General features: G+C 34.1%; 1 protein-coding gene across 2 annotated transcripts; it reads right to left on the reverse strand.

The window, feature by feature from the left end:
• Positions 1–3,590: 3,590 nt before the first annotated feature.
• LOC133824548 (E3 ubiquitin-protein ligase WAV3-like) lies at positions 3,591–6,024 on the reverse strand. 2 transcript variants are annotated; one of them, XM_062257448.1, is made up of 5 exons: positions 5,927–6,024; positions 5,608–5,676; positions 4,928–5,487; positions 4,472–4,818; positions 3,591–4,389 (listed from the first exon to the last, which is right to left on the reverse strand). In XM_062257448.1, the coding sequence occupies exons 2-5, from the start codon at positions 5,657–5,659 to the stop codon at positions 3,792–3,794; spliced, it is 1,557 nt and encodes a 518-aa protein (XP_062113432.1). In that variant the 5' UTR covers positions 5,660–5,676; positions 5,927–6,024; the 3' UTR covers positions 3,591–3,791. The 2 variants fall into 2 exon arrangements, with proteins under 2 accessions (XP_062113432.1, XP_062113431.1); XM_062257447.1 differs by having other exon boundaries at positions 5,608–5,672; positions 5,927–6,009.
• Between the last annotated feature and the right edge of the window lie 6,661 nt (positions 6,025–12,685).

Genomic DNA, 12,685 nt, shown 5'->3' on the forward strand with positions numbered 1-12,685 from the left:
GTGTTGCTAGATGATCTTAGTGCACATGTTTGGAAGGTAAGTTGAGCTGATGCTCCATTTGAGCCAAATGCTCTAGTTGACTATGTCTATGAAGTCCATAACCTCATAATTATTCTATATCTATGAGTTGAGGTTTGCTAGCTAAGCACCTATAAGCCCCAAGAACATAAAAGTGTTGGGGTTTGCTATATAACAACTATAAGCCCAAAACATAAAAGTGTTAGGATTTGTTATATAACAACTATAAGCCCCAAAACATGCATATATCATAACACATAAAATCATACTATAACACTTTTATGTAAACATAGTACATATCACATAAGAACTATCCTATTTTCCTTACCAATTTACCGGGATGATGAGAACAAAGTCGGGATTTTGGAACACTCCTAAATACCATAATAGAGAAGTGAGTATACTAATGAATAGAGATGAAAAGAATAACTACACCATCGAAATGATACTTACCAACAAGAATCTTACGTTCAAGATCTTAGGTGCCTAACCAAGAATAGAGAATACGAGTTAGGATTTGAGTAGAAAAACTATAAGAACTTTAAAGAAACAATACAGAAATGATCTAGAATTTGGAATACCTTGAATGCTTCTATGACCGAACTACACCTCGAACCGAAATATACTATAAACCTTACTTCCCAAGTGTTTATTAAGCTTATAATGATTAAGCTTATAACCCCAACCCAAGTGTTTAGCACTCTAAAGTAATCCTACCAGCTTGTAGGCTCTGAACTCAGCTTGATGAATGAAGAAATGGCTGGGTACTAGGTCCTATTTATAGAGTTCATGAATGAAAAGATCTTCATTTAACTTGAATAAAATAATGGCTTTTTAATTGAAAAACATTTGAATAATCATTCAGCAGAGGCTGAAGATTCGGTCAAAAGATTTAGAGGCTTGCTAAGAGGTTATGGGTTGAATTGAGCTCAGTTTCAAAATGATTTGAAAACCATCCTCTTGAGCCGATATATCGCCCCTAGTAGGCGATATATCGCCTGGGCTCATATTCCCGAGGCTCGTCGAAGTGTTCGTGCGAAGTTCACATGTTTTCATATTCCCCGAGTAGCGATATATCGCCCCTTAGAGCTGCGATATATCGGCCTACGTTGAAATATTATACACATAATTACACATTTTTAGCCCAATTTGAATTGAGTAAACAACCTTGACTAAGTCTTTTAACGATTTCAAAGCTGTTGATAGACCCTAGGATATTCAAATATTACTCTTAATAAACTTATTCCTCAAAAATACTTAATTTCTCATTAAACCTTCATATGACAAGTGTTACTATCTTATTGGGTCTATCTAAACCTTCTAGTATAATATTTATCACCTTCATAATCAGTCATATTAATCAAACCTTAGGTTATAATTAATATTCTTAAACTGTAGGTTAAACTTATAAAATCTACAAGTGTTACTACGAGTGTCCAACTATGTCCCGATTTGAACCAAAATCCACAGTCATAAACATACTACAACTATTACTAGCTACTACTACTACTACTACTACTACTACTACTACTATCTAACTAGCTAAGTAAAGTTCTTGGACTCTACAACCCCACGTTACTATGGCTGCTTCCTGGAATGACGAATGACCCTACAAACCAACACGAGTCTTTCCAGCGTACTTTGTCCTCACTCGCACGCTTCCTGGGAAAACTTCCCAGGAGGTCACCCATCACTAGATTGCTCCAGGTCAAGTACACTTAACTTTGGAGTTCTCAAGTGATGGGCTACCAAAAAGAAGATGCATCTTGTTGATATATGTAGTACCCATCAATCCATTTAAGTCGTCTTTAACTGTGTATTCCCATACATACACAATCTTAGAATCATCACACTTAAAATATATAAAAAATAAAACTAAAACTAAAACAAAATTAAAATTAAACCTAACTCCTCTCTTCCCTTCCCTCCCCTAAACCCTAAATCTCCCTTCCCTTCCCTAAACCCTAAATCTCCAACATCATCATCATCATCTTCTTCTTCTTCTTCTTCTTCTGTTGACTGGGTGACGAAGATGTAATAAATATAAAACAAAAAACACATGTATACTGATAACAACAGAAAATATAGTTTGATTGATGAAAACTGATCTTCAAACCTTTTTGTCTTGTGGTATATTGGCCTTTTGTTTTGCTATTGCAACAGCCCGAGAGAGACCTCCTATTGCATCGACTAAACCTCGTGATGCTGCTTCTTTACCGGTCCAAACTCTCCCGTGTGCAACCTCTTCCATTTTATCTTCCTACAAGTATATTTACAGATATTAATGACATCAAATACACAAAATCAGATCAGAGAGTTGGTATAAAATGTGAATGGGAATATGGGAAGAGTTCACAGGCGAAAGGAAGGTTGGTCACAGAAGATGCTTGGCTTTAAAGCCCTGACCACGAGGAAGCTAATGGTGGTGACAGTGTAACCCACGACATGCTAAGGTGGTCAGATAGAAGCAAACAGCCTTGGAGTCCATGGATTCTAGTGAGATGGTTTCGTCGCCACGCACGATATCATACGACTCAAATCGAGCCTCCAAACTTCCGAGGTGGCCATGCAACGGTGAGAGGTGGAGGCTGGTGGAGCGCGTATTGCCAGGGGATCTCGCATGCTGGAGCTGCCATGGATGGCAGTGGAGAAGGAGAGGTAGACAAGAGAGAAGGAGAGAGAGGGTCGGACAGGAGAGAGAAAGAGAAGGAAAATAAAGTTAGGGTTTCCTTTTTAATATCAGATTGTTAGCAGATTTAATTTTTGTTTTACTTTTTTACATAAAAAAGTAATAGTTTTATTCTAAATTAAATTGAATTTATTTTTATTTGGAAATCTATTTAATTCATTAATTAATAAAACTCGAGGGTATTTTGGTCATATTTAAAAATTATTTGACCAAAATTAGGCTCAGGGTATCATTTTGATCCGTTTTGCAAAACACATGGTCCGATTTGTCATTTAACAAAACATAGGGGCCAATCGAGTATTCAGGCAAAACACATGAGCCAAATTAGTATTTTCCCTTAATTTATTAATGTCAATAAATATAAGCACTACAGTTGTTTGGTAGTTACAAATAGTATAATTGAAGATAAAGATAACATTTAGACCATATCCAATGCAAGATGTAAATTTTGTGTCAAATTTGGCACACAAAATGAGTAAATACTATATTTGACTCAATATTTATAATTGTGCTCCAATGTACAATATTTATAATTGTGCTCTTAGATGACTACATCATTTATGACTTTTGATAGTTGTGTAGTGTTTGCATAACTTTGATACTTGTGACTGTGTAGGGGGAAAGAATAATTTTTTTTTTTTTAATAAAGAGTAATGATTGAGACATACTCACTTTGCACTAGCTAATCTCAACTAACAATTAAAATTGATGTGATCCCCATTTAAAATTATCCATTGTTAAAACTTAACATGTGAGTAAAAATTGTGTACAATTTAAGTGTGTGTCTCCCATTACTCATTTATAAATCAAATATATATTAGATGAGCTCGTAAGGTTAAAAAATAAAAAGAATATATAACTTGAAAATTAAGGAAATGTACCATTATTAAATAAGTCTGTTATCAGGCAACCAACAAACCAAACAAACCATACATATCCCATCTCATGCACACCACTTTATTATGATCTGGGCTTATTATTTAAATACTGAATTAAGCAAAAGCAGAAACGACAACAAGGAGTACATATATAATTAAAGCACACATGCATTAATTAATAAGATCATATGTATATATGTATATGATCAACGAGCTTTGTTGATTATTTTGTCAATGGCTTGAAGGGACTGAATGGCAGACTGAATATGGTAGCTAAGAGCTCCAGCGATGGGACCAAGGGGATCTGCAGCGAGTTCTTCGAGCATATCTTGGTCCGAAGTGGGCAATGGCTGGGATGGGTCCTCATCAAATGCCTTGGCTTGGTCAAGGTATGCATCCATACGTGGTGTAGCAAATAAACGCAGCTTCTCCGCATCTCCTCTTGTGGCGAAACGTTGGCGATCATGAGATGTCTCAGAAGAGAGTGCAAAAGGACGCCCTTTGTTTTCATACATCTGTTGTGATTTCATCAACCTCTGCAGCTGTTGCAACTCAATTCTCAGCATCTCAATCAATGGATTATCAGGGGTTGACTCATCATCAAGCATTCTTTGGGCATCGAGGATCATGTCCCGAGCCTCCTGTAGCCTCTTTTGGTCAGCCATGGATCTTGCTTCTTTTACCATCATTGCAGTTTGAAGACGGTTCTCCTCTACCAACACCTCCTCCTTCTCCTCCGCATTTGCCCCCGTGCGACGTACGTTAGCATACATTGTATTTGCAGAAAAGGGTTTCCCTCCATTGCTACATATATGATGATGATGATGATGATGATGATGATGATGATCTTTACAAAATTAAGCATTAATTTATTAGCTATACGTACCTGTAAGTATAATCGATTTGTATAATATCTGCCCCTGGGCCTGCTCGCTTGCCAACAGAAGGAAGAACAAGATCTACTACGACCTTACGTATCTCTTTGTCATAAAGATCACCAAATGAAATCATTACAGAGCCAGCTTCATTGCCCTCATATTGAGGGTATCTTCCAGCACGCACATTCTCAATGGTTGATTCGGTTTCGACTTGTGTGACAGTTAGCTCTAAGTCTTGAACAACCACAGTCAGAAGCCCAGCCAAACACTGGGCAAATGCAACGCTCAAGGTGTCTCGGTTTTGGACAACTGAGAATGTTCCTCCTTTGCTGTTGTCAGCAATGGCATTAAGCACCTAGAGAGAAAGGGATATATAAGAGAGAGTGAGAGAAAGAGTAGTAGTGAATATATATGTGTGTGTGTATATGTATAACTATGAAACATGCATGTGCGTGCGTACGTACCCTTGGATCATGTTTTGCGCCGAAACCAAATGTGAAGACGGGCACAATATCGCCGATGTCAACTTGGGCCGCATCACAACCAGCATTTTGTTTACCGTCAGACATAAGTATGATAGCAGCCACACGACCGCTACTGAGAGTGCGGTCATTGATGACTTTCAAGCCAGTTTCAAGGCCAGCAGTGATGTTGGTGCCACCGTTGGCCTTTAAATCATTGACTATATTCTCAATATCAGATTGAGCACTCTCAGTAATTTGGCGCAGTGGACACAACCTCTTCGAATTAGCATCGAATGTCACAACTGACAAACGATCAATTGGGCTGAGTTTCTTGATGACAAATTGCATGGCAGTCTTCATCTTATCTAACTTCTCACCCTCCATACTCCCACTCACATCCAAAACCGTCACAAGATCAACTCCAGGTCTATCATTTCCGAGTCCTGACCCTGTCAGCTCCAACACCACCTTGAATTTCGTTTCTTCTAGTGGTGCCTCTGTCTTGTTGAAGATTGACATCTTTATTTTACCTGCTACAAAAGAACTCCTGTATCTTTCCTCTGCCACATATGCATCGATCCCAAATTCAAATATTTTCCAAAAAAAAAAAAAAATTAATATTAGTTGTGAAATATAATATTCAGATATTAATTTATGGAAAAATAATGTCAAACACAAACCTGATACATCTTGGGTAGTTGCAACAATCGGCTGATCATCGTTGAAGCTCATTTTGCCAAGAATACTGGCTAATCCAAATATTCATATTCATGCACAAAAAAAGATACAACAGTGTCACATACATGCACGTACGTGTGCTTATTTTATACCAGTGATTACAAATTAATTTGTTTAACAATTAAACATACAAAATCTTTATATTTAGCCAAGCCATGCACGTGACACGAGTACATCATGTTCTTAATATCTTATATTATTATCATATATTTATATATAATAAATGTAACAAAGCCATGCATAATATTATTGAAGCCTTACATATTGGGTGGTGTTCTGTGGATGAAGCCTTCACTATATCTCCTTCTTTCTTCTGCTTCTGACAAAAGAATAAAGCTTGTGTTTGATTTATTATGAACTGAGACAATTCTATTATATAGAAGAGCCAAGGATTAAGTAAGTGACTCTCGCTGGTTTATTCCAACCATACACTTACTCTTAGTTCACATAACTTAACCATAGGTTAATCTATACTTTAGCTCTAGTTAAATTAAAAGTTAACTGAGTTGACTGATAAATTCTAGCACACAAAAGTTAATAGATAAAAGAAAATGGATAAGTATGCTTTGCTGTCGTACGTTATTGTTAATTCCTTCCTTGACTACTTACTTTTCAATTATGTAGGTATGAAGAAACAACTTTAGATTGATTTTTTTTTTATATATACTTTTTAATTTATTTATATTTAATAATTCAAAATTTTAGGACTGTAAAATTCTATTTTGACTAAACTTTTTAATAAATATATTTTATTATTTAATGAGTATTTTTGGAAATTGTATATTGGATAATTAAGTGTGATTGTGTCTCATTTTGTTAAGAATCAATTCTTTATTAAGTGCATTTTATATATAGTCAAGTTTTCTTAATTATTTATGACAATATTGTCTATAATGTTGACACTGATTCTGATGAATCAGAAGTCAATGAAGATTCATTGGAAGAATCTTACAAAAAAATGTATGATGAATGGAATACGTTGTGTAGCGTCTCAAAATTTTACTTAGCTAGATAGTAGTAGCTTGTGCTGTAGTATTTTAGTTTTCGTAGTTATTTGTTCAAGCCGGGATTTAGTTGGAAACTCATAGAGATAATTATGGATTTTATAAGTTTAGCCTATAGTTTAGAAATATTAATTTTAACATAATGTTTGATTAATATAGTTAGCTCTAGAAATGATATTTATTATAACCTAAGGTTTAGATAAAATAATTAAGAACGTGACACTTGTCACATGTATGTTTATCAAGGATTTAAGGATTTTAGATGAATAAATTAATATAGGATAAACCTAGGAAGTCTAGAACCTTCCCTTAGCTGTTAGGATCACGTTTTACTCAGTTAAAGTGGTTCAAACAAATTCAAGTGTGCTGAAAGTGTGCAAAAACGTGTTTGATATATCAACGTATGCCGATATATTGCAGCTATAGGGGCCGATATATTGCCTATGATTGATACTGAAAACATGTCGACTTCGCACGAACGAAACCACGGAGGTTTGGGATTATGAGGTATTTTTCAAAATTGTATATTGGGTTAAGTGTGATTGTGTCTCATTTTTGTAAAAATCAATTTTTTATTAAGTGTATTTTATATATAGTCAAGTTTCCATAATTATTTAAGGCAACCTTCTCTATAATGAGTATGTGTATTCAAAAATTATTCTTTGTATATTTTTCCTTGATTTTATCTGATCTAAAATGAGTAAACACAATGGTGCTTGTGCCCAAAGGAAGGAAATTTCAAAATGAACCTGGTTGGGTTCTAAGACCAGGTTTGTCCATTTCCTGATTCTACAAAATGGTTGTCTGTCACATTTGGAAATTCCTACAGTAAATGAAATGAGAAGTTAGTTTTAGTAACTTCCTGATTTGGTTTGATTTGGGCCATTAACAAGATTGGCTGGCTTAGGGGTTTCTAAACTCTATAAATACTAGACATAAGTAGCAACCATTCTCACCTCTTACCCATTCTAGTGTTTTATGCTTTTAAAGAGTTATTTTATTTGAAAAGAGTAGTTCTTGTTCTACTATCTCTTTGTTTGTTTGTGCTTTGTGTTGTTTTTTTCTTAAACAAGTCATAAAGCTTGTGAACGTGACATTCAAGTCTTTGGGAGAATATTTTCACAAGACTTAGAACAGGAGGAAGTAAGCACTCATCAAGTTCATAAGAGATTTCGTGTTCTTGGTGTTTATCAAAATCAGATTATTAAAGTGGAGTACTTCAAGGTCGCGACAAAGATTTAGAGGGAGTCTAAACTTGTACAAGTTAATTGCTTATTGTATTCTTGAGACTTTACTAATTGATTTTATCTCTGGGAGTGGCCTTGTGGACTAGGTTTTCCAAACCACGCAAAAAACTTCTTGTGTCACGTTACTTTTAGTTTATTTACTTTCTATTCGTATATTCTGATTCATCAGCAATCTGTCCTGATTCATTAGAATATCTATCTGATCAAACAATTGTTTAACTATTCCGCATTAATTAAATTATTTGTTAAATTCAGTTGGTAATCTTAAAATATGGAACCTCAATGGGTATTAAAGCAGTTCATTAAACTCTTAGTGAGATCTTGTGATTTTCCTTCCGTTTGTTTGTATTTTTTGTTGTATTTTTTTTTTTTGTGTTGCAACATGTCATTTTTTTTTGCAGAAGGGAGTTCTATAACTCGACCACCATTGCTTAATGATTCAAATTATCATTACAGGAAAGTTAGGATGAAATCCTTCATCAAATTTCAAGATGAGAAGGCATGGAGAATTGTTTTGACAGGCTAGTCAGCACCAATAGAAGTTGACGAAAAACTGGAGAAACAACAGTAAAATCTGAGTTAAATTGGTCAATGCTTATAATTTACTGTCTAGTTACAATAACAAGGCCTTACAAGCCTTATTCAAAGGTGTTGGTGAATGATATATTAAACTCATATCCTCTTGTGATTCGACCAAAGAAGCTTGGCAAATCCTTCAAACTCAATTTGAAGGAACTGCTAATGTCAAGCATTCTATGTCCATTATGTTGCAAACAAAATTTGAGGATCTTAGAATGTCTGAGACTGAAACTCTTACTGAATTTTATGAAAGATTGTCTGATATTGCTAACGAATTTTTTGCCTCAGGAGAAAAATTAGAAGAAACTGTTTTAGTTCGAAAAATTGTTCGTGTCTTACCTGACAGGCTTAGCACCAAGCTAACGGCTATGGGGGAGGCCAAAGATCTGAATACCACGAAGGTATAAGAATTAATGGGTTCTCTTCGAACCTTTGAACTAAATCAACAAATCAGACAGAAAGAAAAGCCGACCAAGGTAAAAGAAAAAGAAAACTCTATCTCCCTGAAAAGTTATGAGGATGAAGATCATAATGAGTTTGCCCCATGGACAATAAATTTTAAAAAATATATGAAAAAATTGGGCAACAAAAAGAATTTCTCTAAAGGTAATACATCTTCAAAACCTTCTTTTCCTAATAATAGAAAGGGAATTCAATGCAGGGAATGTGAAATATTTGTTCACATTCAATCAAAATGTGCAAATACCTTGAAAAGAAATAAAAAAGGTATGAATGCTACTTGGAGTGGCAATGACTCTGGAAGTAGTGATGAAGACAGAGAAAATGTTTATTTAACATCTGTACTCTCAAATTTTCTGTGTTTTTTTGCAGAAAAATAGACAATTAGTTTGCCTAAACAATAATGTTTCGGTAAATAAGGTTACTAATAACACGACAGGTACCGCTGACATTGTTGACACTGATTCTGATGAATCAGAAGTCAATGAAGATTCATTGGAAGAATCTTACAAAAAATGTATGATGAATGAATTAAGTGGTGTGCTATGAATAGATCTAGAGCGTCTCAGAATTTTACTTTAGCTAGATAGAAGTAGCTTGTGCTGTAGTATTTTAATTTTCGTGGTTATTGGTTCAAGCTAGGATTTAGTTGGAAACTCATAGAGATAGTTATGGATTTTATAAGTTTAACCTATAGTTTAGAAATATTAATTTTAACATAAGGTTTGATTAATATAGCTAGTCCTAGAAATGATATTTATTATAACCTAAGGTTTAGATAGAATAATTAAGAACGTGACACTTGTCACATGTATGTTTATCAAGGATTTAAGGATTTTAGATGAATAAATTAATCTAGGATAAACCAAGGAAGTCTAGAACCTTCCCTCAGCTATTAGGATCACGTTTTACTTAGTCAAAGTGGTTTAAACAAATTCAAGTGTGCTCAAAGTGTGCAAAAATGTGTTTGATATATCAGTGTATGCCGATATATTGCAGCTATATGGGCCGATATATTGCCTATGATTGATACTGAAAACACGTTGACTTCGCACGAACGAAACCACGGAGGCTCGGGATTATGGGGTAGGCGATATATCGCCTATATGGGTGATATATCGGCTCCCTTTGGCATTTTTGAAAATCCATGGAATCCGAGCTAGAAACAACCCCCAACAACTTGGACTTGCTCCTGAACGTTTTTGACCGAGTTCTGGGCATTTGTTGAGCAGAAAATTTAATTTTTATTCATTTTAAAAGGAGTTAGTTTCACTCCCTGAACTCTATAAATAGGACCTTTCACTCAGCCATTTGCTTCATCATTCAAGCATTTTTCAGACCCTCCAAGCTGCTAAGTTCGTTCTAAAGAGAAACACTAGGGTTTTGGGGTTAAAAGATTTCAAATTCAAGCTTTTCTAAACACTTGGGAAGTAAGATAAAATGTTATTTCGGTATTAAGGTGTAGATCCAAGTTCTAATCTATCTAAAGTACTCTTATCCTCAGGTTTAGTTCATTATAGTTCCTCTTGTTCTTTTCATTTTCTTTAAAATCCTAACTTGTTATAATGACTTTTGGTTAGGTAATTGATTCCTTTAAAACTAAAGGTTTTCGGTAAGTTCTTATCTTGATCGTTTAGATCTCATCTTCATCTTATTTTCTTTAGGAAACTTATGATTTTTACTGTTTGATTTTAGGAGTTTCTAATCCCGCTTTTGTCTCCAATACCCCAATTTTTGGTAAGGAAAATAGGTTAGATTTTATGTGTTATGATTATGTTTATATGATATTTGTATGTATGAATGTATATGTTTTATGTTTTAGTCGCTTGGGAAATATAGTTGCTTATATAGCAAATAAGCAAATCCCAAGATTTTTTATCATTATCGTAGACTATAGTTATGTTTAAACCTACCTCTAAATAGTATCAAGAGGACCTAGATGGTTTATCATATACTATATTTGTGTCTAAACCTACCTCTAAATAGTAGCAAGAGGACCTAGATAGTTTTTATCACATACTACGGTAATGAGTTAATGACCATTAATTTGTAGTCTTATGTTTTATGAATTACGTTATTACGTCATGATTTTATGATTTATGTTTTTACTTCTTATGATTTATGATAAACTTTAGTAGTTTTTCCTTACTGGGCATTAGGCTCATTCCTTTTTATTTTAGATGGTGCAGGAAAATGAGCATGGAAGGCAAGACAGATTCATGATAGCTTTGGCATGTGTTTTGGGAGAGGACTAAATGAATGGACTGATGGGAAAGATCGAGGATGACATTTATATTTTGAGTTTTTTTAATTATGTATTATGTTTTTCTGCATTTAGAATTTGAACGATTAAAATAAAGGTTTAAATTTTCTTTATGATTTTATGTCAATGGGATCCCGTATTTTGGAGTTTTATAATAAAGTTCTATTATCGTATGCATGTATTCGAAAATAGTAATTATGTCTTAGTAGTTTTTAATGGTCCGAGGTCTTTAAGTTAGTCGCGTCATTACAAGATCAAATGCAAAAATAATTAAATCTATTTCTTATAGAAATGATGAACATGAAACAAATGTTAAAATTCTTGAAACTGAGATTTTTGATAAAAATGCTGAAATTAATCGTTTGAAAAAAGAGCTTGATCTTATAAAAAGAAATGTTCAAATGCTTAATCCAGGATCTACAATTTTTGAGGAGGTCCAGAATGCATGTCAACGAAACAATGTTAGATTGGGATCTAAAGGGTTTTGATCAAAGGGAAAAAATGTGTCTGTTCAAGTGTAATGACCCAACTACTCTAGACTTTGGACCATTAATGATTACTTATACATAGACACTAATCTTTAATAGAACTCACTAGTGAAATAATCATAACTTCATTAAAATTTGTAAGACAAATGTTAAACTACATACAATTTAAAGTAGGATATGGGATCCCATTGTTTTTTAAAATAAAACATAACATAACTTTAAATAAATAGATTACAAAATAAAGTGCGGAAAATATATATAAAGCCTAATTTTTAAAAGAATAAGAAGTGACTTCATCCTCGAATTGAACGCTCAATCCACTGATTCCATCCTGCCTCAATACACAACCCCCAAGCTGCTAAGAACCTTACCGCCACCATAGCTATTTTCCTGCACATATAAACATAAAGGAATGAGCCTAATGCCCAGCAAGGAAAATCTAACACATAAATCATATACATAAAATTCATATCGCAACATATACTAAAACATATCATAAACATATGTCACATATACTGTAATGGCCATTATTACTTGGGGCTCGTAAACTAAACAAGTCATATGCCCATTAGATTTGCGGGGCTTGCTAGCTAAGCAAGTCATATGCCCATAAATTTATTGGGGCTTGTTAGTTATACAAGTCATATGCCCAAGTCTACAATCATACACAATATAACATATAACATAACACATAAATCATAAGATAACATATAAATCATAAGATAACATATAAAATCCTATCCTATTTTCCTTACCAAATATACCGGGATATGAGAACAGGATTGAGACTTTGGAACACTCCTAAAAACCATCAAAGAAATGTGAGTATACTAAAGAAAAAGGGATGAAAAGAATGAAAGAACTATACCATCGAAAAGATACTTACCAAGAACCTTATGTTCAAGATCTTAGATTTCCTAACCAAGAATAAAGAATAGAGTTAGGAGTTTGAGTAGAAAACTATAAGAATAACACAGAAG

Source organism: Humulus lupulus, chromosome 3 (genome assembly GCF_963169125.1).
Source record: "Humulus lupulus chromosome 3, drHumLupu1.1, whole genome shotgun sequence".
Taxonomy (NCBI): Eukaryota; Viridiplantae; Streptophyta; class Magnoliopsida; order Rosales; family Cannabaceae; genus Humulus; species Humulus lupulus.